Source organism: Borostomias antarcticus (genome assembly GCF_949987555.1).
Source record: "Borostomias antarcticus genome assembly, chromosome: 3".
In the NCBI taxonomy this organism is placed as follows: Eukaryota; Metazoa; Chordata; class Actinopteri; order Stomiiformes; family Stomiidae; genus Borostomias; species Borostomias antarcticus.
Genome location: NC_140236.1, coordinates 7,933,878 through 7,955,048, shown reverse-complemented (window position 1 = coordinate 7,955,048; position 21,171 = coordinate 7,933,878). Strand labels below are relative to the sequence as shown.

Below are 21,171 nucleotides of genomic sequence, written 5' to 3'. Positions count from 1 at the left end.
CATCTGTGTTCTATCTCCATATTCCATCTGTGTTCTATCTCCATATTCCGTCTGTGTTCTATCTCCATATTCCACATCTGTGTTCTATCTCCATATTCCATCTGTGTTCTATCTCCATATTCCATCTGTGTTCTATCTCCATATTCCATCTGTGTTCTATCTCCATATTCCATCTGTGTTCTATCTCCATATTCCATCTGTGTTCTATCTCCATATTCCATCTGTGTTCTATCTCCATATTCCATCTGTGTTCTATCTCCATATTCCGTCTGTGTTCTATCTCCATATTCCATCTGTGTTCTATCTCCATATTCCATCTGTGTTCTATCTTCATATTCCATCTGTGTTCTATCTCCATATTCCGTCTGTGTTCTATCTCCATATTCCATCTGTGTTCTATCTCCATATTCCACCCGTCTTCTATCTCTATATTCCATCACCCTTCTATCTATATTTTATTTCTATCTTCTATCTCTATATTCCATCTGTCTTCTATCTCTCTATTCCATCTCTATCTTCCATCTCTCTCTATTCCATCCCTGTCTTGTATCTCTCCTCTAATGCTCCTCTCCGCTGCGCCCTACAGGAAGGTGTTCTTCACAGACTACGGTCAGACCCCCAAGGTGGAGCGCTGTGACATGGACGGCCAGAACCGGACCAAGCTGGTGGACAGCAAGATCGTCTTCCCCCACGGCATCACCCTGGACCTGGTCAACAGGCTGGTGTACTGGGCCGACGCCTACCTGGACTACATCGAGGTGGTGGACTACGAGGGCAAGAACCGGCACACCATCATCCAGGGCCTGCTGGTGAGCGGGTGCCTCCCTAGCGCACTTCCAAGTGCACACTTCCAAGTACACACTGGTGGACTTGGGACACACACAGTCACTCTGGTAGTCGGGGAGTCTTCGAGGAAGTATGGGAGTGGGAGTCTTTACTTCTCTCGTTCCCCTTTAATCAATAGCAATCCAGAGTTTCCCCAATTCAATTGCCCCAAGACGCTCACAAGCATCACTCCGTGCAAAACTCTTAGCTGAAAGATCAGTGCGCACTAGTACCCCTCCCATAGGGTCAAGTCATCCTCATTATCAGCACGCTAAATCCAGTCTCCATGGCCAAAAACCCTTTTTATCACCTTGATTGATATCATTTTAATAGTGCGGGTGTGTGCGTGATGTTCGTGTCTTGTCCCCCTCTAAAGTGATATTGGCGAGTCCTGGCACTAGCTTGCCTATAACAGACTTTTGTCTGATTTAATGAAATAACAAGAGTGCGTGTGTGTGTTTCTACAACGCTAAAACACCGCCAACGGTTTGTCACTCTGACAGTGGAACGAGCCCTGTTTGACAGGCCCCTTATAAAACACAACTCGACTACGCTAGCGGAGAGGCTAGCCGGTAGCCGCTATGCTATCCCCTGCCAGGTTTTTTCACTGACTTTTGCCAGCCAATCAGGTTAAGGTTGGCCATTTAGATACTGGAAGTTTAGATCCATGGCTGTGCAGACATTTTGGATTATTATGTTTGGAGGGCAGAGGCCTGTAGTCCAGATAGAGAGCTAAGTGTTATAACAACTATTTAACTGTTCGGTTATACTCTATATAACTGCCGTACAGCAATCTCAAACTATAACTATTACACTGCTATTGTGTTTTAATCGATAATAACCATAACTGTCCCTCATAACTGTCCCTCTCCCACCAGATCGAGCACCTGTACGGTCTGACTGTGTTCGAGAACTACCTGTACGCCACCAACTCAGACGAGGGCAACCTCAACCCCAAGACCAGCGTGATCCGGGTCAACCGCTTCAACAGCTCCGACTTCCAGGTGGTGACGCGCGTGGACCGGGGCAGCGCCCTGCACGTGTACCACCAGAGGCGGCAGCCGCCAGGTACCCACCCAGCCGCCCCACGCCACGCCCAGCGGGCGCCGCTCGCTCAGTACCGCCCTTTCCGCGCGCAATTTGAGGTGCTCCCCTCTGGGCAGTGGCTTAGAATGCCCACGGCAAAGAGGAACGTATATAAGAGAGCCTTTGGCCCCTTAGTGCGATCAGTCTCCTCAATAACACTAGTTAACAGATGTATGATGTACATGTATGTACTTTCTACCTGTAATTTCTAATCGTCTGTGTACGATTGTGACAGAGTACAGTCCTCTTATCGCACCCAGTGAGGAGACCAAAGACACATTTCCAACCTTGGTTGGACAATAAAGTTGTATCTTATCTTACCTCATCTTATTCATCTCTCTATGCATTTGATGCCAGTTCTGACTCCGTGTTCATTTGATGCCAGTTCTGACTCTGTGTTCATTTGATGCCAGTTCTGACTCTGTGTTCATTTGATGCCAGTTCTGACTCTGTGTTCATTTGATGCCAGTTTTGACTCTGTGTTCATTTGATGCCAGGTCTGACTCTGTGTTCATTGATGCCAGTTCTGACTCCGTGTTCATTTGATGCCAGTTCTGACTCTGTGTTCATTTGATGCCAGTTCTAACTCCGTGTTCATTTGATGCCAGTTCTGACTCTGTGTTCATGTTCATGCCCTCCCCCCCCCCCCAGTGCGGAGCCACGCGTGCGCCCTGGACCAGTTTGGGAAGGCCGGGGGCTGCTCCGACATCTGTCTCCTCGGAAACAGCCACAAGACGCGCACCTGCCGCTGTCGTTCGGGCTTCAGCCTTGGCAGCGACGGCAAGTCCTGCAAGAGTGAGTGCCGCGCCGTCGACTGGTGCGCCCAGTACCAAAGCACACACACACACACACACAGCACAATAAAGAGTTGTGAGCCAAGTCCAAAATTAGCCCCCATATGGCGATGATGGCGATGATGATAGTGGCGATGCGGGCCATAACGACAGCGTCCCCCCCTTTGCAGAACCCGACCACGAGCTCTTCCTGCTGTACGGCAAGGGTCGGCCAGGCATCATCCGGGGCATGGACATGAACGCCAAGGTGCCCGACGAGTACATGATCCCCATCGAGAACCTCATGAACCCGCGGGCGCTGGACTTCCACGCCGCCGCCGAATTCATCTACTTCGCCGACGCCACCAGCTATCTCATCGGTCGGCAGAAGATCGACGGCACGGAGAGAGACACCATCCTGAGGGAGGGTGAGGGATCGATTCCCCATCTATCACTACCTCCCTCCACCTGTCACTCCCTCTCTTTACCTGTCACTCCCTCCCTCCACCTGTCACTCCCTCCCTCCATCTGTCACTACCTCCCTTTACCTGTCACTCCATCCCTTTACCTGTCATTCCCTCCCTCCTTCCCTCTCCCTGTCCCTCACTCTGTCTCTCCTCCATCGTCCCCCCAGGTATCCACACGGTGGAGGGGATAGCGGTGGACTGGATGGGAGGGAACCTGTACTGGACGGACGACGGGCCCAAGAAGACCATCAGCGTGGCCCGGCTGGAGAAGGCCTCCCAGACCCGCAAGACACTCATCGAGGGCAAGATGACCCACCCACGGGCCATCGTGGTGGACCCCCAGCACGGGTACGGCTACGGGGGGTGGGGGGGGGGGGGTGGGGGGGGCTGACTGAATGCAGAGGGGGATTATTCTAAGAATTGACCGTTACAGTTCGAGCAGTACCATTTGAACGTAAACTGTTTGCCCGGACATGGAGAGACCACAGAGATTCTTTTTACAGGGGAGTTTGTACATTAATTTAACATTTAATATCTACTGTACATGGCAGACCTTCTAAGATCTCTGCATGTCTTGTATGATCTTTTTAAAGCATTTTTTTCTCTGAAGCTGAAGGTTCTTCCTTCGTTTGCTCAATTTAAAAGTAGAATATCCGACCACTGAGTGTCGGCTTGTAGCTGTTTTAACTGACTTTTGTTGTTTATTTCAATGTATTTTGTTAATTGAAGGTATTTGTTGATATCTGTGTGTTTTGAGGGAAACCTTGGCACCTTATGAGGTAAAATAAAGGTTTGAAATTAAAGGAAATGAAACGTCTACCGCAGTTAGACCCACACAGACCTGTTGGTCGGGACTAAAGGCTAAGGCTCTGCCCAACCCTCTCTTCCAGGTGGATGTACTGGACGGACTGGGAGGAGGACCCCACCGGCAGCAACCGCGGGAAGATCAAGAAGGCGTGGATGGACGGTTCGCACCACCAGGTGTTCCTGACCAGCAAGACGGTGCTGTGGCCCAACGGCCTGAGCCTGGACATCCCCCAGGGCATCCTCTACTGGGTGGACGCCTACTACGACCGCATCGAGATGATCAGCCTCAACAGCAGCGAGCGCCAGGCGAGTTCTGGCCCAGGGGGATGGGAGATTGGGGGTCGAGGGGGGGGTCAACACCCACCCCCCCGCCCCCTGTCCTTTTTTAACCTTGTTCTGTATCTACTTGCCGATTGGTTGGGTTAGTAACATTCTCTGTTTCCTGATTGGTCAGGTGGTGTACGACGGGTCAGAGCTGAACCACGCCTTTGGCCTGTGCCACTACAAGAACTTCCTGTTCTGGAACGAGTACCGCGGCGGCAGCATCTACAAACTGGACCAGACCACCATGTCCGTCACGCTGCTCCGCAACGAGCGACCGCCCATCTTTGAGATCCGCGTGTACGATGCCCAGCAGCAGCAAGGCACGCTCTCACATCTCTTATCTCTCTTATCTCTCTCTCTCACACATCCCCTCTCTTATCTCTCTCTCGCTGTCTCTCTCACACATCCCCTCTCTTATCTCTCATCTCTCTCTCGCTGTCTCTCTCACACATCCCCTCTCTTATCCCTCTCTCTCTCTCTCTCTCTCTCTCTCACACATCCCCTCTCTTATCTCTCTCTCTCTCTCTCTCACACATCCCCTCTCTTATCTTTCTCTCGCTGTCTCTCTCTCTCACACATCCCCTCTCTTATCTCTCTTATCTCTCTCTCGCTGTCTCTCTCTCTCACACATCCCCTCTCTTATCTCTATCTCTCTGTCTCTCTCTCACACATCCCCTCTCTTATCTCTCTCTGTCTCACACATCCCCTCTCTTATCTCTATCTCTGTCTCACACATCCCCTCTCTTATCTCTATCTCGCTGTCTCTCTCTCACACATCCCCTCTTATCTCTCTTTCTCTATCTCTGCCTCTCTCTCTCTGTCTCTCTCACACATCCCCTCTCTTATCTCTCTTTCTCTATCTCTCCGTCTCTCTCTCTGTCTCTTGCTCTCACATCCCCTCTTCTCTCTCTCTCTTTCTCTCTCCTCTCTCTCACATCTCCTCTCTGCTCTCTCACTTTTCTTTTTTACCTGACTATTTTACCCCCACCCCTCATTGACATAGTGTCACTGACTCATCAAAGCCGATATTGTGTGTGTGTGTGTGTGTGTGTGTTTGCGTGCGTGCGTACCTACAGGAAGCAACGCGTGCCGGGTCAACAACGGCGGCTGCAGCAGCCTGTGTCTGGCCATCCCCGACGGCCGGTCTTGCGGCTGCGCCGACGACCAGACCCTGGACTCGGACAACGTCACCTGCAAAGGTAAGCGTCCCGCCCGGACCACCGGGACCCCAGCAGGCCAACGCCAGGCTAGGAGAGCGAACTCTCCAGACAGCCCTTCGCGCTTAGAGTCGAGAGGGGAGGGCGCCTAAATAAATAAAAAACGCATTTGTGAGCTGTTGACTCTCTCTCTAAACCGATCATCTCCTCAGAACGCCATCTGGCGCCCAGATCCTGGGCTGTTTGTTGTTGTTGTTGTTGTTGTTGACGTGTCGGTGATACTCTCTCCCTCCGCCCAGCCAACCCCTCCTACGTGCCGCCTCCTCAGTGCCAGCCGGGCGAGTTCGCCTGCAAGAACAACCGCTGCATCCAGGAACGCTGGAAGTGCGACGGCGACAACGACTGTCTGGACAACAGCGACGAGGCGCCCGATCTCTGCCGTGAGTGCACCGGCCGCCGTTAACCGGCAACGCGCACACACATACACACACACTGGACATTATCGCAGGGCGTCTGCAGTACAGCTAAATCTCCACTCCGGGTCTGACTCCTTCCATTTATGCGATGAGGTCATCGCTGCTCCCTCCAACCCTCCTCTCGGAGTCAGACTCAGAACGGGGGGGGGGGTCCGTCGCGTTTCAGCGACCCCTTCCTCTGTCGGTGTCACGGTCGCGAGCTGAGAGGGTCGAGGAGCTGTCGCTCCCCTCCGCACCGCCGACCGTCCGGGTCACACAACGAAATCCTCACACAACCTGGGGGTCACAAGGTCAGGGTCAGTTGGCTACCAAAGTGGGTGAAAGCGGGATATAACTATTAAAAATAATAATAGAGATGTAATCCCCCCTCTCTCCCTTCCCTCCCCACTGTGCAATAAGGAACTACAGTGCAATATTTTATACAGTGCAATACTTTTTTTTACTGTATATACGTAGCCTTTTTTTTTTTATATTTTCTTACTATTGTGTGATGTGTTTGTATTGTTGTATGTTGTCCTGCGCACATAAGTTGAGCCTATTTTAATTTCGTTGTACCTTGGCACAGTCAATAAAGGCATTCTATTCTATTCTATTCTATTCTATTCTATTCTATTCTATTCTATTCTATTCTATTCTATTCTATTCTATTCTATTCTATTCTATTCTATTCTATGTGTTCGTGGTTTCTCTCTGAGATCTTTTTGGATCGGCCGGGGGAACTTGTGGGGATGTTCTAAGCCCCTAGTCTGTGCCCTCCCTCCCCCCAGACCAGCACACGTGTCCGGCCGACCGCTTCAAGTGCCAGAACAACCGCTGCATCCCGCTGCGCTGGCTGTGTGACGGAGACAACGACTGTGGCAACGACGAGGACGAGTCCAACACCACCTGCTCAGGTACCGCACACACACACACACACACACACACACACACTGTTGTCTTGAAATTCCGACGGCGTTTGTGCGAACTGTTTTCTCCTACCGTCGTATGCGAGGGAATTGCTGGAGAGCCTGCTTTCTAACCGTGCCAACGCCCCCCCCGCCCCCCTCGCCAGCCCGTACGTGCCCGCCCAACCAGTACCCGTGTGCCAGCGGGCGCTGCATCCCCATCTCCTGGACCTGCGATCTGGACGACGACTGTGGAGACCGCTCCGACGAGCCCGCCTCCTGTGGTAGGTCTCTCTCTCTCTCTCTCTCTCTACCACACCTCTGGGTCCTCTCTCTCTACCACACACACACATAGCTTGATGATGATGACTTGTCATTCACACTGACCCCTAGGGCTTCTAGAATAACACTTTATTGTATTCATCTCCATGGGTTAGTTTGGGCCATTCAGTGGGGTAACCACTGATGTATGTTAGTTTGAGGTTGAAATGACTACTAAAACCCAACCAGCTGGGGTTTGCTGGTTGTTGTGCTGGGTAGGTAGGTATTGATGGCCGGGGGAAAGTGTGTTAAAACGTTGTGCGTCTCTCTCCTCCCCAGCCTACCCCACCTGCTTCCCTCTCACACAGTTCACCTGCGCCAACGGCCGCTGCATCAACGTCAACTGGCGCTGTGACAACGGTGAGGATCCACTGCCCCCAGCAGTGTTGAATACCTAAGTGTGTGTGCGCGTGCGTGCATGCACCTGTGTGGTGTGTGTGCGAGTGTGAGCATTCCTGATGCATGTGTGCATTTGCACGGACGTGTGTGTGTGTGTGTGTGTGAGTATGCGTGTATATTTGTGTGTGCTCAACATGCTTTCAATGTGTGTGTGTGTGTGTGTGTGTGTATTTGTGTGTGTGTGAGTATGCGTGTACATTTGTGTGTGTGCTCAACATGTTCTAAACCTGTGTGTGTGTGTGTTTTCGTGTTCTCAGACAACGACTGCGGGGACAACAGTGACGAGGCAGGCTGCAGCCACTCCTGCTCCAGCGTGCAGTTCAAGTGCAACAGCGGCCGCTGCATCCCGGAGTACTGGACCTGCGACGGGGACAACGACTGCGGCGACTACAGTGACGAGACCCACGCCAACTGCACCAACCAGGGTCAGTACTGCGCCCATGCCCGGTCTTCCGCTTCCGGCGGACGCTAGTCTCAACGCCAGACCAGTGAGAGTTTTTATCGCCGATACACAGCGGAAACTACGCTAACTGCGCTACTGCAGGCTGCAGATCTCTCTATGGGTCTGGGACACCTCATGCAAAAATCCGGTGTTCGAATCCTGGCAATTCATTGGTAGCGCCGGAACCCCGGCGACACTAATCAGTAACGACTTTCGCGACCGGCCTAGCATGTCTCATTTGCTGCTACGACCTGTCACTCTTTCAATTTTGATGCGTCGATACGCCCTCAGAACACCAGCTTGGGCGGCGAAGTGGCGCAGACTCTATTATGTAGTATGTGGAGCGCAGCGATTTAACGTAATATTTGAGTCTGGAGAGAGACCAGACGCCAGACTTGAGTCAGACACTTTGATTAAATACTTTAAAGAGAGAGCTTGGTTTAATTGGACTTGACCAATCGTGACCTTAATCAAGCGCACCCATTTGACTGTTTCTGCAATGGCATTTGAGTCGGGCGCTGGTCGAGCCCGCCTCTCCTCAGTATCTTGAGTCCTCTGGACCTGGTTGAGACCACCTCTCCTCCTGCTCTGTAGTTCACAGAAGGTAGTCATGGTGTCCCAGTAGTCAGACGTGTTTGCTACTCTCTCTCTCTTCTCTTGGCTGTGTCTCTTAGTGTGTGTGTGTGCGTGTGTAGGTTTGTTCTATTTCAGCCCGTTTATCTAGCGTTGTTCTTAGTACCAGAGTGCTTGTTATAATGATGACAGGTTCAGCTTTCACGTCTCGTCCTCTCTCTCTCTCTCTCTCTCTCCCCCCCCCCCTCTCTCCCTCCCTCCCTCTCTCTCTCTCTCCCCCTCTCTCTTTCTCTCCCTCCCTCTCTCCCTCCCCCTCTCTCTCTCTCTCTCTCTTTCTCTCCCTCCCTCCCTCACTTCTGCATGTCCTGGCTTGCTTCACCACCCCAGGCTATCACTTAAAACAAATCCTTGATGTATCTGCTCCCGGGGGACATGTTTATGTTCTGTGGTTAGCTGAGATTTCAGCAGGATTTGCAAACAAAGCCACACTCGACAATGAGCCTGTTCTGTTGAACGCCAGCGCTGGTAGATGCATTGTGTCACATCACGGCCACGTCCGGCTTGCCTGCATAGGTCTTAAAGGGCTATTTCAACACATTTAACGTTTATTTCCGTCCGTCCCATTATCAAGAGCTCTACTCATCCTCCCAGCCTGCCTATATCCTCTGTTCTTCCAGGCAGCGTTTAAAGCCATTGACGGGTTGTCGAATTATTTCGAGGAGCGGTTTGTGTTCTGGTAACAGAAGCGGATCAACGGTAGTTGTTGGGCGGGGGACACGGGTTATGGTAATGAGTAATGACTGGGAGGGGCTCAGGGGCCAGGCCAGGTGTGGAGACTGTATGAGGGGCCACACCTTAACAAGCTCATGCCCTAGGAGTGAGGTGATGTGTCCCTAAACAGGTCTCTCTCTCTCTCTTTCTCTCCCTCTCTCTTTCTCTCTCTCTCTCTTTCTCTCCCTCTCTCTTTCTCTTCCTCTCTCTTCTCTCTCTCTCTCTCTCTCTCTCTCTCTCTCTCTCTCTCTCTCTCTCTCTCTCTCTCTCTCTCTCTCTCTCTCACTGTGTGTTTGGCTGTGGATCTCTGTTCCAGGACCTTTCTCAGGCTGTGTCTGCATGCCACCCTGGACCCAGCCTGGCCTAATGAGCTCTCTGTGCCCAGAATTAGTGTGTGTGTGTGTGTGTGTGTTGTGTGTGCTCGTGCGTGTGTTTGGGCATGCATGTGTGTGTGTACGTGTTGTGTGTGTGTGCGCGTGTGTGTGTGCGTGTGTGTGCTTGCGTCGGGTCTGGAAATCATTAGTTTCCCAGGAAAAGTTATACTACTTTCGTCTTTCCCTTCATTCACACGTCACCCGTCCCCTTTAAGAGATCCGGAGGCTCCTCACCCCTCCCTGCTCGCTGACGTCACCGAGCTGACCTTCGGCATGAGGCGATGATGTAATACCTCTGTAACAGCGCCCTTCGTCCGCCAGTGGCAATGAGCCCCACTTAGTCTACGTGAGAAACAGCCACCCTGCCTCTGTGTGACTTGGACCCATGTTGGGTACTTAACCCACTGGCCCCTGAGCACCTACCCTGTCACTGGGGCTGGGGCTTTCTCACAGTGGTTTCATTACATTTACATTACATTACAGTACAGTCATTTAGCTGACACTTTTATCCAAAGCGACTTACAATAATTGCATTTAATGTAAGTAGTCAATGTACCACTACTTGCCAGTAGTAGTGCTCTTGTACTGAAGCCGAAGTGCTAGATTAGCAAAATATAAATACAACAGATGCTTGAGACGGAGGGTCCTGGTAGTACTTCTTGAAGAGGTGAGTTTTGAGCCTGCGGACGATGGGCAGTGTCCTCCTGGCTGTTAAGGCGACCGCAGGTCCTGCGCAGCCGTGCTTTCAATCTTCCTCATTGGACAGTCTTGAGCTCTGTTAGCATTCTCCCTCTTTCCCATTGGATAGCTGTGAGTTTCACGGCGCTCTTGCTATTGGCTAGTTTTGGTGTTCCAGCCCGATCCAATAGTTTATTGGACAAAGTTTCCCGAATGCGCTCCCCCTCTGTCCTACAGGCCTAACCCACCCCCCTCTCTCTCCGTGTCGTCCCCTAGCCACTCGTCCGCCGGGGGGCTGCCACGTGGATGAGTTCCAGTGTCGGATGGACGGGCTGTGCATCCCCATGCGCTGGCGTTGCGACGGCGACACCGACTGCATGGACCTCAGCGACGAGAGCAACTGCGAGGGCGTCACGCACATGTGCGACCCCGCCGTCAAGTTCAGCTGCAGGGACTCGGGTGAGTGTGTGTGTAGCTGTGTGTGTGTGTGTGTGTGTGTGTGTGTGTGTGTGTGTGTACGTGTGTGTATCCTCAGCTCTTATCTACAGCTGAGGAAGCAGGTCCCCAAGGGAGAATGACGCAGTGTATAATAGTTATTCCCTCATGTGGTTTTCAATGCATATTTTAGGAAACCGTTTCACCTTTTGAAAGAAGTTAATACAGCTAGGAAGTCTGGTGACTGATAATAAGCTCACAAGGAAGGCACGGCTTCGACCGCTAGACCGCCCCCTAGATGAATCTCAAGAAGCCCAAAAGCAGTCTGGGTAATAATGGGAATAGAATCGAGGCTTCCAGGGATCCGTGGTGACGGGCGGGGCCTCTGGCGTCCGTGTTTTTGTCCCTTTGCGCACCGCAGCGCGCTGCATCAGCAAGGCCTGGGTGTGCGACGGGGACAGCGACTGCGAGGACAACTCGGACGAGGACAACTGCGAGGCGCTGGTGTGCAAGCTGTCCCACCACGTTTGCGCCACCAACGACTCCATCTGCCTGCCCGCCGAGAAGCTGTGCGACGGCACCGACGACTGCCCAGACGGCTCGGACGAGAAGCTCTGCGGTAAAAGGCGCACGCACACTCTCACACACACACACACACACACACACTCACACACAGGTAGACGCGCGTACAGGAGGCACACGCGCGCACAGATCTGCACACTCGAATGTTCACACGCGACGTTCTCTCGTGCACTCACACCACAGTCTAACGCGCACTCACAGATACAGACACGTCCAGAACACACACACACGCACACACACACACACAGACAAATTTGCATATATACCAGTACACATAACTTTGTCTTTTACTCATACATTCACACACACATTTGTCAGTGTCCTTGAAACTTAAGGACATTTTGTCCGCGTCCCTAGTCAAGCCCGCCTCTCTCTCCAGATCTGTGTTCTCTGAACAACGGCGGCTGCAGCCACAACTGCAGCATCATCCCCGGTGAGGGCTTCATGTGTTCCTGCCCGCTGGGTATGGAACTGGGCGCCGACAACAAGACCTGCCAGATCCAGAGCTTCTGCGCCAAGCACCTGAAGTGTAGCCAGCGCTGCGAGCAGGACAAGGCCTCGGTCAAGTGCTCGTGCTACGAGGGCTGGGAGCTGGAGCCGGACATGGAGAGCTGCAAGAGCACAGGTGAGGGAGGAGGGGGGTGGGGAAGGGAGAGGAGGTATTTGAGGGCGTCAGACAGGGAAAAAAAGTGAGTGTTTCTTCCTTGGGTGTGCTCCATGTGTGAAGATGTTGATTGTACATACTACCGTTTAGTTTTTTCAGTGATAGTGAGGTTTCATGTGTGTCCGCCCGCTCAGATCTCTTCAAGCCCTTCATCATCTTTTCCAACCGCCACGAGATTCGCCGCATCGACCTCCACAAGGGGGAGTTCAGCGTGCTAGTGCCTGCCCTGAGAAACACAATCGCCCTGGACTTCCACCTCAGCCAGAACACCCTCTACTGGACAGACGTGGTGGAGGACAAGATCTACCGTGGGAAACTGTCAGAGAATGGAGGTGAGCTAACGTTATCAGCTAGCAGTTGACGGCCCACGGCTGACAGTTGGCTCTTGACGGTTAACACTTGACGGTTAGCACTTGACGTTAGCAGTTGATGGTTAGCAGTTGATGATTAACAGTTGACGGTTAGCAGTTGATGGTTTGCAGTTGACAGTTAGCAGTTGATGGATAGCGTCCAGGTATTAGATAGGGGTTAGCATACTGATTAGCGGTAACATCACTCAGGACAGTTCCTTTGAAAAGAAATCTAACCAAGTCTTAAAGACTAAGAAGCTGTTTTGATGGAAAACCTCCATTGCTTATTTTGTCTAGGACTTTGGTTTCTCAGTGTCAGGAAAGCTGAACATATTGCTAGAGTCAGTTAGAAGTTACTCTGGAAAATTCACAACAAGGTTTTTGTAGGTTACATAATTCCTTGGTGTTCACCTAAGGAATGATCTTTTAAAAGAATAATGATCTGGAATTGACATGGGATACTATTTTCATAGTAGGTACATGTAAAAGCAGAATCAAATGTTTGTCCTTAAAAATAGTTTCTTTGACAAACAAATTAGCTTCAAATCACTTTCCCTGAAGGGGAATGCAATGCAATTTTCCTCAAAGCGACCATGTTAAAGTTCCCTGGCTGTGTTCAATTCCCCTGGCTGTGTTAATGTCCCCCGGCTGTGTTGAAGTCCCCTCTGTGGCTGTGTTAATGTCCCCTGGCTGTGTTAAAGTCCCCTCCCTGGTTGTGTTAATGTCCCCTGGTTGTGTTAAAAGTCCCCTGGCTGTGTTAAAGTCCCCTCCCTGGCTGTGTTAAAGTCCCCTGGCTGTGTTAAAGTCTCCTGGCTGTGTTAAAGTCCCCTCCTTGGCTGTGTTAAAGTCCCCTGGCTGTGTTAAAGTCCCCTGGCTGTGTTAAAGTCTCCTGGCTGTGTTAAAGTCCCCTCCCTGGCTGTGTTAAAGTCCCCTGGTTGTGTTAAAGTCCCCTGGCTGTGTTAAAGTCCCCTGGCTGTGTTAAAGTCCCCTGGCTGTGTTAAAGTCCCCTCCTTGGCTGTGTCAAAGTCTCCTGGCTGTGTTCAATTCCCCTGGCTGTGTTAAAGTCCCCTGGCTGTGTTGAAGTCCCCTCTGTGGCTGTGTTAATGTCCCCTGGCTGTGTTAAAGTCCCCTCCCTGGTTGTGTTAATGTCCCCTGGTTGTGTTAAAGTCCCCTGGCTGTGTTAAAGTCCCCTCCCTGGCTGTGTTAAAGTCCCCTGGCTGTGTTAAAGTCTCCTGGCTGTGTTAAAGTCCCCTCCTTGGCTGTGTTAAAGTCCCCTGGCTGTGTTAAAGTCCCCTGGCTGTGTTAAAGTCTCCTGGCTGTGTTAAAGTCCCCTCCCTGGCTGTGTTAAAGTCCCCTGGCTGTGTTAAAGTCTCCTGGCTGTGTTAAAGTCCCCTGGCTGTGTTAAAGTCTCCTGGCTGTGTTAAAGTCCCCTGGCTGTGTTAAAGTCCCCTGGCTGTGTTAAAGTCCCCTCCTTGGCTGTGTCAAAGTCTCCTGGCTGTGATAAAGTCTCCTGGCTGTGTTAAAGTCCCCTGGCTGTGTTAAAGTCCCCTGGCTGTGTTAAAGTCCCCTCCTTGGCTGTGTCAAAGTCCCCTGGCTGTGTTAAAGTCCCCTGGCTGTGTTAAAGTCCCCTGGTTGTGTAAAGGTTCAGCTCGTCCCGTCCAGGGGCGCCTGTTTGTGATCCGAGTCACAATCTCTCCGGGTCACCGTTGGCATTGGCTGAACGCAACCCTGGGCCCTCTCCACCAATCAGGGGCTGGGTTGCCAGACCAATGCCACGGCCACTCACAGGGCACACCGAAGGCTTTGACTCTCTTCCCATTTGTCTCGGGCTCTTGCATTTGCGTCACTGCAGCCAACGTAGATGTTTTAGTAGGAGCTGGAGGAGGAGGAGGAGGAGTAGGAGGCAGGCAGCTCCATTTCAGTCTCCAGTTCCCAGCAAAATCCTTTCTTTCTTTTTTTTTTTTAAACAACGACAAAAAAACACACAACCCCCCACAGAGCCTGTTTCGTCCCAAACACCTAGATCAGCTCCCACTGCTTCTCAGCAGACGTTCTTCAGCATCTCCTCCGCGACTGTTGGGCAAACACGATCACCGTGTACTGCCAACTACAGACAAAAGCACTCTCGCCCTCTCTCTTTCTCTCTCCCTCTCTCTCTTTCTCTCTCTCCCTCTCTCTTTCTCTCTCTCTCTCCCTCTCTCTCTCCCTCCCCCTCTCCCTCCCTCTCTCTCCCTCCCCCATCAGGAAAGGCAGCTTGGCTTTGGGGCCTGACAATAAGCAAGGCTGTGAAGAGAACGCTCCCTCCATCTAATTAGTGTTGGAAGGGCCTCGTGGGGCACTGTGAAGGGGTTCAGCTCTCTCTCTCTCTCTCTCTGTCTCTCTCTCTCTCTCTCTCTCTCTCTCCTCTCTCTCTTTCTCTCTCTCTCTCTCTCTCTCTCTCTGTCTCTCTCTCACAGCCAGAGACCAACCATCTCCCGGTTTTCACACTTCTCACTGCGAGAGCCAGTGGTTTCTGGGAAAAAGCGACGGAACGAAAGAAACAGATGAACGACCCACGGAGAGATGGAGAGAGTTATAGGGCCTGTTTTCTTAGAAGTGTGTGTGGGTGGGGGGTAGGTGCTGGTTGGTGGAAACCACACTGACAGAAACAGTGCGTGCTATGTCTTGGCTGATTTCAGGAATTCTAAACAGCCCTCGATATGTCAGCGGTTTGCTACAATGAAACATATGTGTTGGCTGGAGGCTGTCTTGGTGCTGCGCTGCCATTCGGCGTGACATAGACATACCATCCTACTTGAATATATAATATATATATATATATATATAATCTCTCCTCACGCATTTAGTTTTGCCTGCTGACAACACTCTTTTGTGTCATGACAGCTGGCTTGAGTGTTCTTGTCAAGGTTCTTGTCAACTGTCAGTCCCCTTATAGAGGCATGTAGAGGTCAGTCGTACATGGCAGCGTGATTGAACAAGGTTGTAACTAAAAAAAGTCGATCTGCAAGCGAAGCAGACGGTGTGCGGGAGGCTTTTAGTTAATTACGGTTGGCTCTCGGCTTTCTCCTACGCACCTGTTGTAGTACAGGTGTGCAAAAGGTTTTTTCCTCGGAACTTGTTCTTGTTTTTATGCTTATGGCGCGTATACTGTGCATATTCTGTATCCGCATATCCAACCTTTGCTGTAATTTTCCACCGCCGAAACAAAATCTCACCCTAGGGGAGTCATTAAAGTATCCGTCTAAAAAAGGAGAATTTTTAACGACACTACCCCAGCTAATAATGTCTCTTCCTCTTTCCCTCTCTTCCTCTCATCCTTACTACTTCCTCTCCCTCTCCTTCTCTCCCCCGCCCTCCCCCTCTCTCTCCCTCCGCCCCCAGCGCTGACTAGCTTCGAGGTGGTCATCCAGTACGGCCTGGCCACCCCGGAGGGCCTGGCGGTGGACTGGATCGCCGGGAACATCTACTGGGTGGAGAGCAACCTGGACCAGATCGAGGTGGCCAAGCTGGACGGCACCATGCGGACCACCCTGCTGGCCGGGGACGTGGAGCACCCGCGCGCCATCGCCCTGGACCCCCGCGACGGGTGAGAGAGAGAGAGAGAGTGTGTGTGGGGGGGATTTCGTCGCTCTCAGGGCAGAAACCTCGTATCTCCATTTTGGTGGATTTTTTTTTTTCAAATGGAAGCTGGGACTAACCCTTTAAAAACTCTGAACACCTCCTGGCCCTGGGACCAGTTAAATGCACTCTAAACAGCTCGTCATGCGGTTTGAAGTAAAAAAGCACAGAAATTGGAATGTTCTTTTCAACGCTCTGGAAACTTGCCGTTTTGGAGATTTCCGCCGAACAGTGATGACAATACACAATGATCATTAGCTGAATATCCGTGTATATCTCTCTCTCTCTCTCTCTCTCTCTCTCTCTCTCTCTCTCTATGTAGGATTCTGTTCTGGACAGACTGGGACGCCAGCCTCCCCCGGATCGAGGCGGCCTCCATGAGTGGCGAGGGCCGGCGCACCATCCACAAAGAGACGGGCAGCGGGGGCTGGCCCAACGGCCTGACCGTCGACTACATGGAGAGACGCATCGTGTGGATCGACGCCAGGTAATGTACACCTGCTGCCGGTGGGCGAGCGCACACACACACACACACCAAGTATATTTATGATAACGCACACGTACACCCTTAACACTCTCACACACGCACGCACACACACACACACATGCAGTACACACGCACACGCATACACACACACACACACACACACAACCAAATATATGTATGGCAACGCACACACCCCTTTAACTCTCTGTCTCTTACACACACACACACACACACACATACACACACACAATGTATGGTAGCGCACACACCCCTTTAACTCCTCTCTCTCTCACACACACACACACACACACTCTCACGCGTACTCACGTAGCGCCCTGCCGCCACCCCCAGGTCGGACGCCATCTACTCTGCGCTGTACGACGGCTCCGGGCTGATCGAGGTGCTGCGCGGCCACGAGTACCTGTCCCACCCCTTCGCCGTCACCATGTACGGCGGCGAGGTCTACTGGACGGACTGGCGCACCAACACCCTGGCCAAGGCCAACAAGTGGACCGGACACAACGTGACGGTGGTGCAGAGGACCAACACGCAGCCCTTCGACCTGCAGGTGTACCACCCCTCCAGACAGCCCCAGGGTAGGTCACGCACACACACACACACACACACACACACACACACACACACACACATCCAACACGCAGTATTGCACGCGCACACACACAATGGGCGTTGGGTGCGCACGGACACACACACACAAGTGGATGTGCACAAATCGAACACACACACACACACACACACACACACACACAGCTCCCACTTGCCTCAGACTGTAATTGGCGGTGGACATTGACGCGGTGTCAGTGCGCTGAAGGCGTCAGTGCGTAGCAGTGTGCTGAGGACTCTGTGATCGGGGCGGCTCAGAGCCCAGCAGACAGCTGACCTTTCACAGATGGGAGACCCGTTGTCTCCTCATGCCGAAACGTGACGGCATTTTTGACACTTTCCGGCAGTCCTATCCGGCAGAAAGGCCACCGCGCTTTTGTGAAGTTCAAACCCCCTCAGATGTGTCTTGTCAGTTTTGGACATGTCAGTTTTAGACATGCCAGAGAGACATCTTGTCAAGTTTGTCGCATTCCATATGGTACAGTATCACTATAATTATGTCAAACTTGCACAAACACACACACACACACTCACACAAATACTGTACATACTGTACTGTACACACATGCGCGCGCACACACACACACACACACAGTCCTTATGGTGGCGAGTGGCCATTTTGACTCCCGGCTCAGACTATGCGCGTGCGTGTGTTTGCGTGTGCGTCTTTGCGTGTGTGTGTGTGTGTGTGTGCGTGTGTACTGATCTGCGATGAGTCACGGAAAAGGACATCACACACTCCTGTTGATTGACAGCCCCCACCAGTCGCTCTGACACATAAGGGTATACAAACCATGTCTGACAAGCTGTCAACTGCTCTTCATCTATCTCTCTCTCTCTCGCTCACTCTCTCCCACCCCCTCTCTCTTTCTCTCTCTCCCCCCCCCCCCCCCTCTCCCTCTTTCAGTAGCAGATGTTGATGGAAGAGTTCAGTGAACAGTTAGCTTCCTACTGTACTTGCATCACGCAATGCTGGGTGACATGATGTGACATATAAATACTGACATGAACAGATGCTGTATTACAGCCATTCATATTGTAATGGTATGGATGTAAAAGTCAGATGCTATGTTTAAAAGTATGTGTAAAAAAACAAACAAACTTAAACTTAAACTTTCCCTCTTGTACCATTCTCTCTACACCCCCCCCCCTCTCTCTCTCTCCCAGCTCCTAACCCCTGCTCTGAAGATCCCTGCTCCCACCTGTGTCTCATCAACTACAACCAGACCTTCTCCTGTGGCTGCCCACACCTCATGAAGCTGCAGCCCGACAAACGCACCTGCAAAGGTACGGACACGCTGGCACACACACACACACACACACACACACACACACACACACACACACACACACGTGCACAGACAGTTACATGGGCTCACTAACATAAACAAGGGCATGCACACACACGTACAATCATGTAGTACACACACACACACACACAGACAGACATACACGCCGTCCTTTTTTCTTCCATACTGACGGCGAAGAGAGAGAGAGGCGTTGGCTGTGCTGGAATCCTCTGCCGGGCGTCCCGACCGCTGTCAGCTGCTGACTCTGTCATCCTCCTCCAAATCTCATTACCCCGTCCTCTGTTTGTGACACAAGGCAGCGTTGATTTGATTTCAGATCTCCAGATACAGGCGATACATTTATGCTAAAGCCCCCATCTATTGTAGTGGGATTTCATTAGCAGGGCAGGGTGATGGTTTAGGGTGGGGGATTCAGTGAGTGTGTGTTTTCACTGTGGGTGTGTGTTACTGTGTGTGTGTGTGTGTGTGTGTGTGTGTGTGTGTTTGTGAGCATGCACATGCGTGCCTGTCAGTATGTGTGTGTCCTTGTCTGTGTTTTTATGTGTGTGTGTGTGCCTGTGTGTGTGTGTTTGGTGGGTGGATGTGCGCGTGCGTGCGTGTGTGTCTGTGTGTGTGTGTGTGTGCGGGTGCGTGTGTGTGTGTGTTTAGTGGGTGGATGGATGGATGGGTGTGGGTGTGTGAAGATGTTTAGTATTCTGCAGCACAGCCCCCATCCCTGTAGTGTGGATCTGAGGGTAATTGGACTGGAGAGCCCCAGGTGCAGTCTCCTACACACACACACACACACACACACACATCCAGGTCCTTCTCCGTCCCAGGCCTGTCAGCAGAAATAGCGCCATGGGGTTTATGATCATCTAACCGCCCTTATTGGTCACCTTCATCTCTATTAAAAGCTATGAATATGAATGGGCTTGGTAGAATAGGCTTGATCACAGTACTATTAACACTACATTTTAAATTGAAGATTCACACAGTACAGATTATTAACTTTCAAGTGGCTATATTTCTCATAATTAACTGTTAGAATGGGAAAAAAAAGAAATTAAACTTGAGATTCACAGAGTACAGTTTGTGAAAATCAGCCAGATAAATTTCTCCTAATTCACTGACTACTACTAACTACTGTATGACGAGAGCGAACGACGCGTGTCACAATGAAATCCTTCCCCCTTCTCCCCCCCCCCACGCGCAGAGTCTCGCCAGTTCCTGCTGTACGCCCGGCAGATCGAGATCCGCGGCGTGGACATCGACAACCCATACTACAACTACATCATCTCCTTCACCGTGCCCGACATCGACAACGTGACGGCGGTGGACTACGATGCCCAGGAGCACCGCATCTACTGGTCGGACGTCCGCACGCAGACCATCAGGAGGGCCTTCATCAACGGGACGGGGGTGGAGACTGTGGTGTCTGCCGGTAGGGGGCCGCTGCCGGACCGCCGCTCGTACTCCGGTGTTCCGTTTCACACTCGTAGCGGGGCGGCCGTGGCTCGGGGAGGTAGAGACGATCGTGGGGTCGGCGGTTGGAACCCCGGCTCCTCCGCTCGCCACGTGTCAAAGTGTCCTTGGGCAAGACGCTGAACCCCAAATTGATCCCAAAGAGCAGGCTAGCCTTGCATGGCAGCTGCCGCTATTGGTGTGTGCGTGTGTGCGTGTGTGCGTGTGTGTGTGTGTGTGTGTGTGTGTGTGTGTGTGCGTGCGCGTGGGTGAATGAGAAGCCATTGTAAAGCACTTTGGATAAAAGCGCCATATAAGTGCAGTCCATTTACTGTACCATTTACCATTCCTACTGTTGAAGTTCATTCATATTTCATGAAAACCTCCAAATGTGTGTAATGGAACATTTGTTTTAGACATTATTTTCGATGAAATAAATACAGAAAGTGTCATTCAGAGGTGAATTTTGTTGGAATATATGCAGGTATTGGAATTGTCTGTGTCCACTTGAGGATAATTTGTGTCTCTGTGTTTGCTTATTAGACCTGCCCAACGCCCACGGGCTGGCGGTAGACTGGGTGTCCAGGAACCTGTTCTGGACCAGCTACGACGCCAACAAGAAGCAGATCAATGTGGCCCGACTGGACGGCTCCTTCAAGAACGCCGTCATCCAGGGTCTGGACAAGCCCCACTGCCTGGTGCTGCACCCTATCCTGGGGTGAGTTAGATGCTACACACACACACACACACACAGACGCACACTCAGGACACACACACACACACGCGCATGCACGTACGCACATACTGTATTCTATTTCTCTCTCTCTCACACGTGCACACACACACACACACACACACAAAGACATTTACAATACTTTCGTGCAGTTAATATAAACATACCATGTGCACAGTATTTCATCCCCCATGTCTTCCTCCCCTGTTGCCCCCCCGCCCTCCCCCCTCCAGGAAGCTGTACTGGACTGACGGGGACAACATCAGCATGGCCAACATGGATGGCAGCAACCACACCACTCTCTTCACCAACCAGAGAGGACCCGTGGGTGAGTGGGTGCCTTAAGCACCTCAAATACCAAAGTAGAACCAGACCAGACCTGACCTGACCTGACCTGACCTGACCTGACCAGACCAGACCAGGACCAGACCAGACCAGACCAGACCAGAACCAGAACCAGAACCGAACCGAATACCTATACTTCCATGCTGATACTGTATGAGCAAATGAGCAGGACAACTGACAGGACGGGAGTGTACTGTATTCCAAATGAATTCATATTCCATAT

At 51.6% G+C, this 21,171-nt stretch overlaps 1 protein-coding gene across 1 annotated transcript in view; it reads left to right on the top strand.

Moving 5' to 3' along the window:
* LOC311307085 (low-density lipoprotein receptor-related protein 1-like) overlaps nt 1–21,171 on the top strand; it is a 101,076-nt gene that overhangs the window by 41,816 nt on the left and 38,089 nt on the right. Inside the window, exons 8-31 of the mRNA XM_084435843.1 lie at nt 587–809; nt 1,704–1,893; nt 2,563–2,706; nt 2,876–3,112; nt 3,319–3,499; nt 4,042–4,264; nt 4,413–4,602; nt 5,359–5,481; nt 5,739–5,879; nt 6,683–6,808; nt 6,967–7,083; nt 7,400–7,480; nt 7,777–7,944; nt 10,634–10,816; nt 11,214–11,411; nt 11,754–11,999; nt 12,173–12,370; nt 15,770–15,974; nt 16,329–16,493; nt 16,845–17,089; nt 18,285–18,404; nt 19,623–19,850; nt 20,414–20,588; nt 20,837–20,931. Coding sequence (XP_084291969.1) covers nt 587–809; nt 1,704–1,893; nt 2,563–2,706; nt 2,876–3,112; nt 3,319–3,499; nt 4,042–4,264; nt 4,413–4,602; nt 5,359–5,481; nt 5,739–5,879; nt 6,683–6,808; nt 6,967–7,083; nt 7,400–7,480; nt 7,777–7,944; nt 10,634–10,816; nt 11,214–11,411; nt 11,754–11,999; nt 12,173–12,370; nt 15,770–15,974; nt 16,329–16,493; nt 16,845–17,089; nt 18,285–18,404; nt 19,623–19,850; nt 20,414–20,588; nt 20,837–20,931 — 4,202 coding nt within the window. The remainder of the gene's footprint in view (nt 1–586; nt 810–1,703; nt 1,894–2,562; nt 2,707–2,875; nt 3,113–3,318; nt 3,500–4,041; nt 4,265–4,412; nt 4,603–5,358; nt 5,482–5,738; nt 5,880–6,682; nt 6,809–6,966; nt 7,084–7,399; nt 7,481–7,776; nt 7,945–10,633; nt 10,817–11,213; nt 11,412–11,753; nt 12,000–12,172; nt 12,371–15,769; nt 15,975–16,328; nt 16,494–16,844; nt 17,090–18,284; nt 18,405–19,622; nt 19,851–20,413; nt 20,589–20,836; nt 20,932–21,171) is intronic.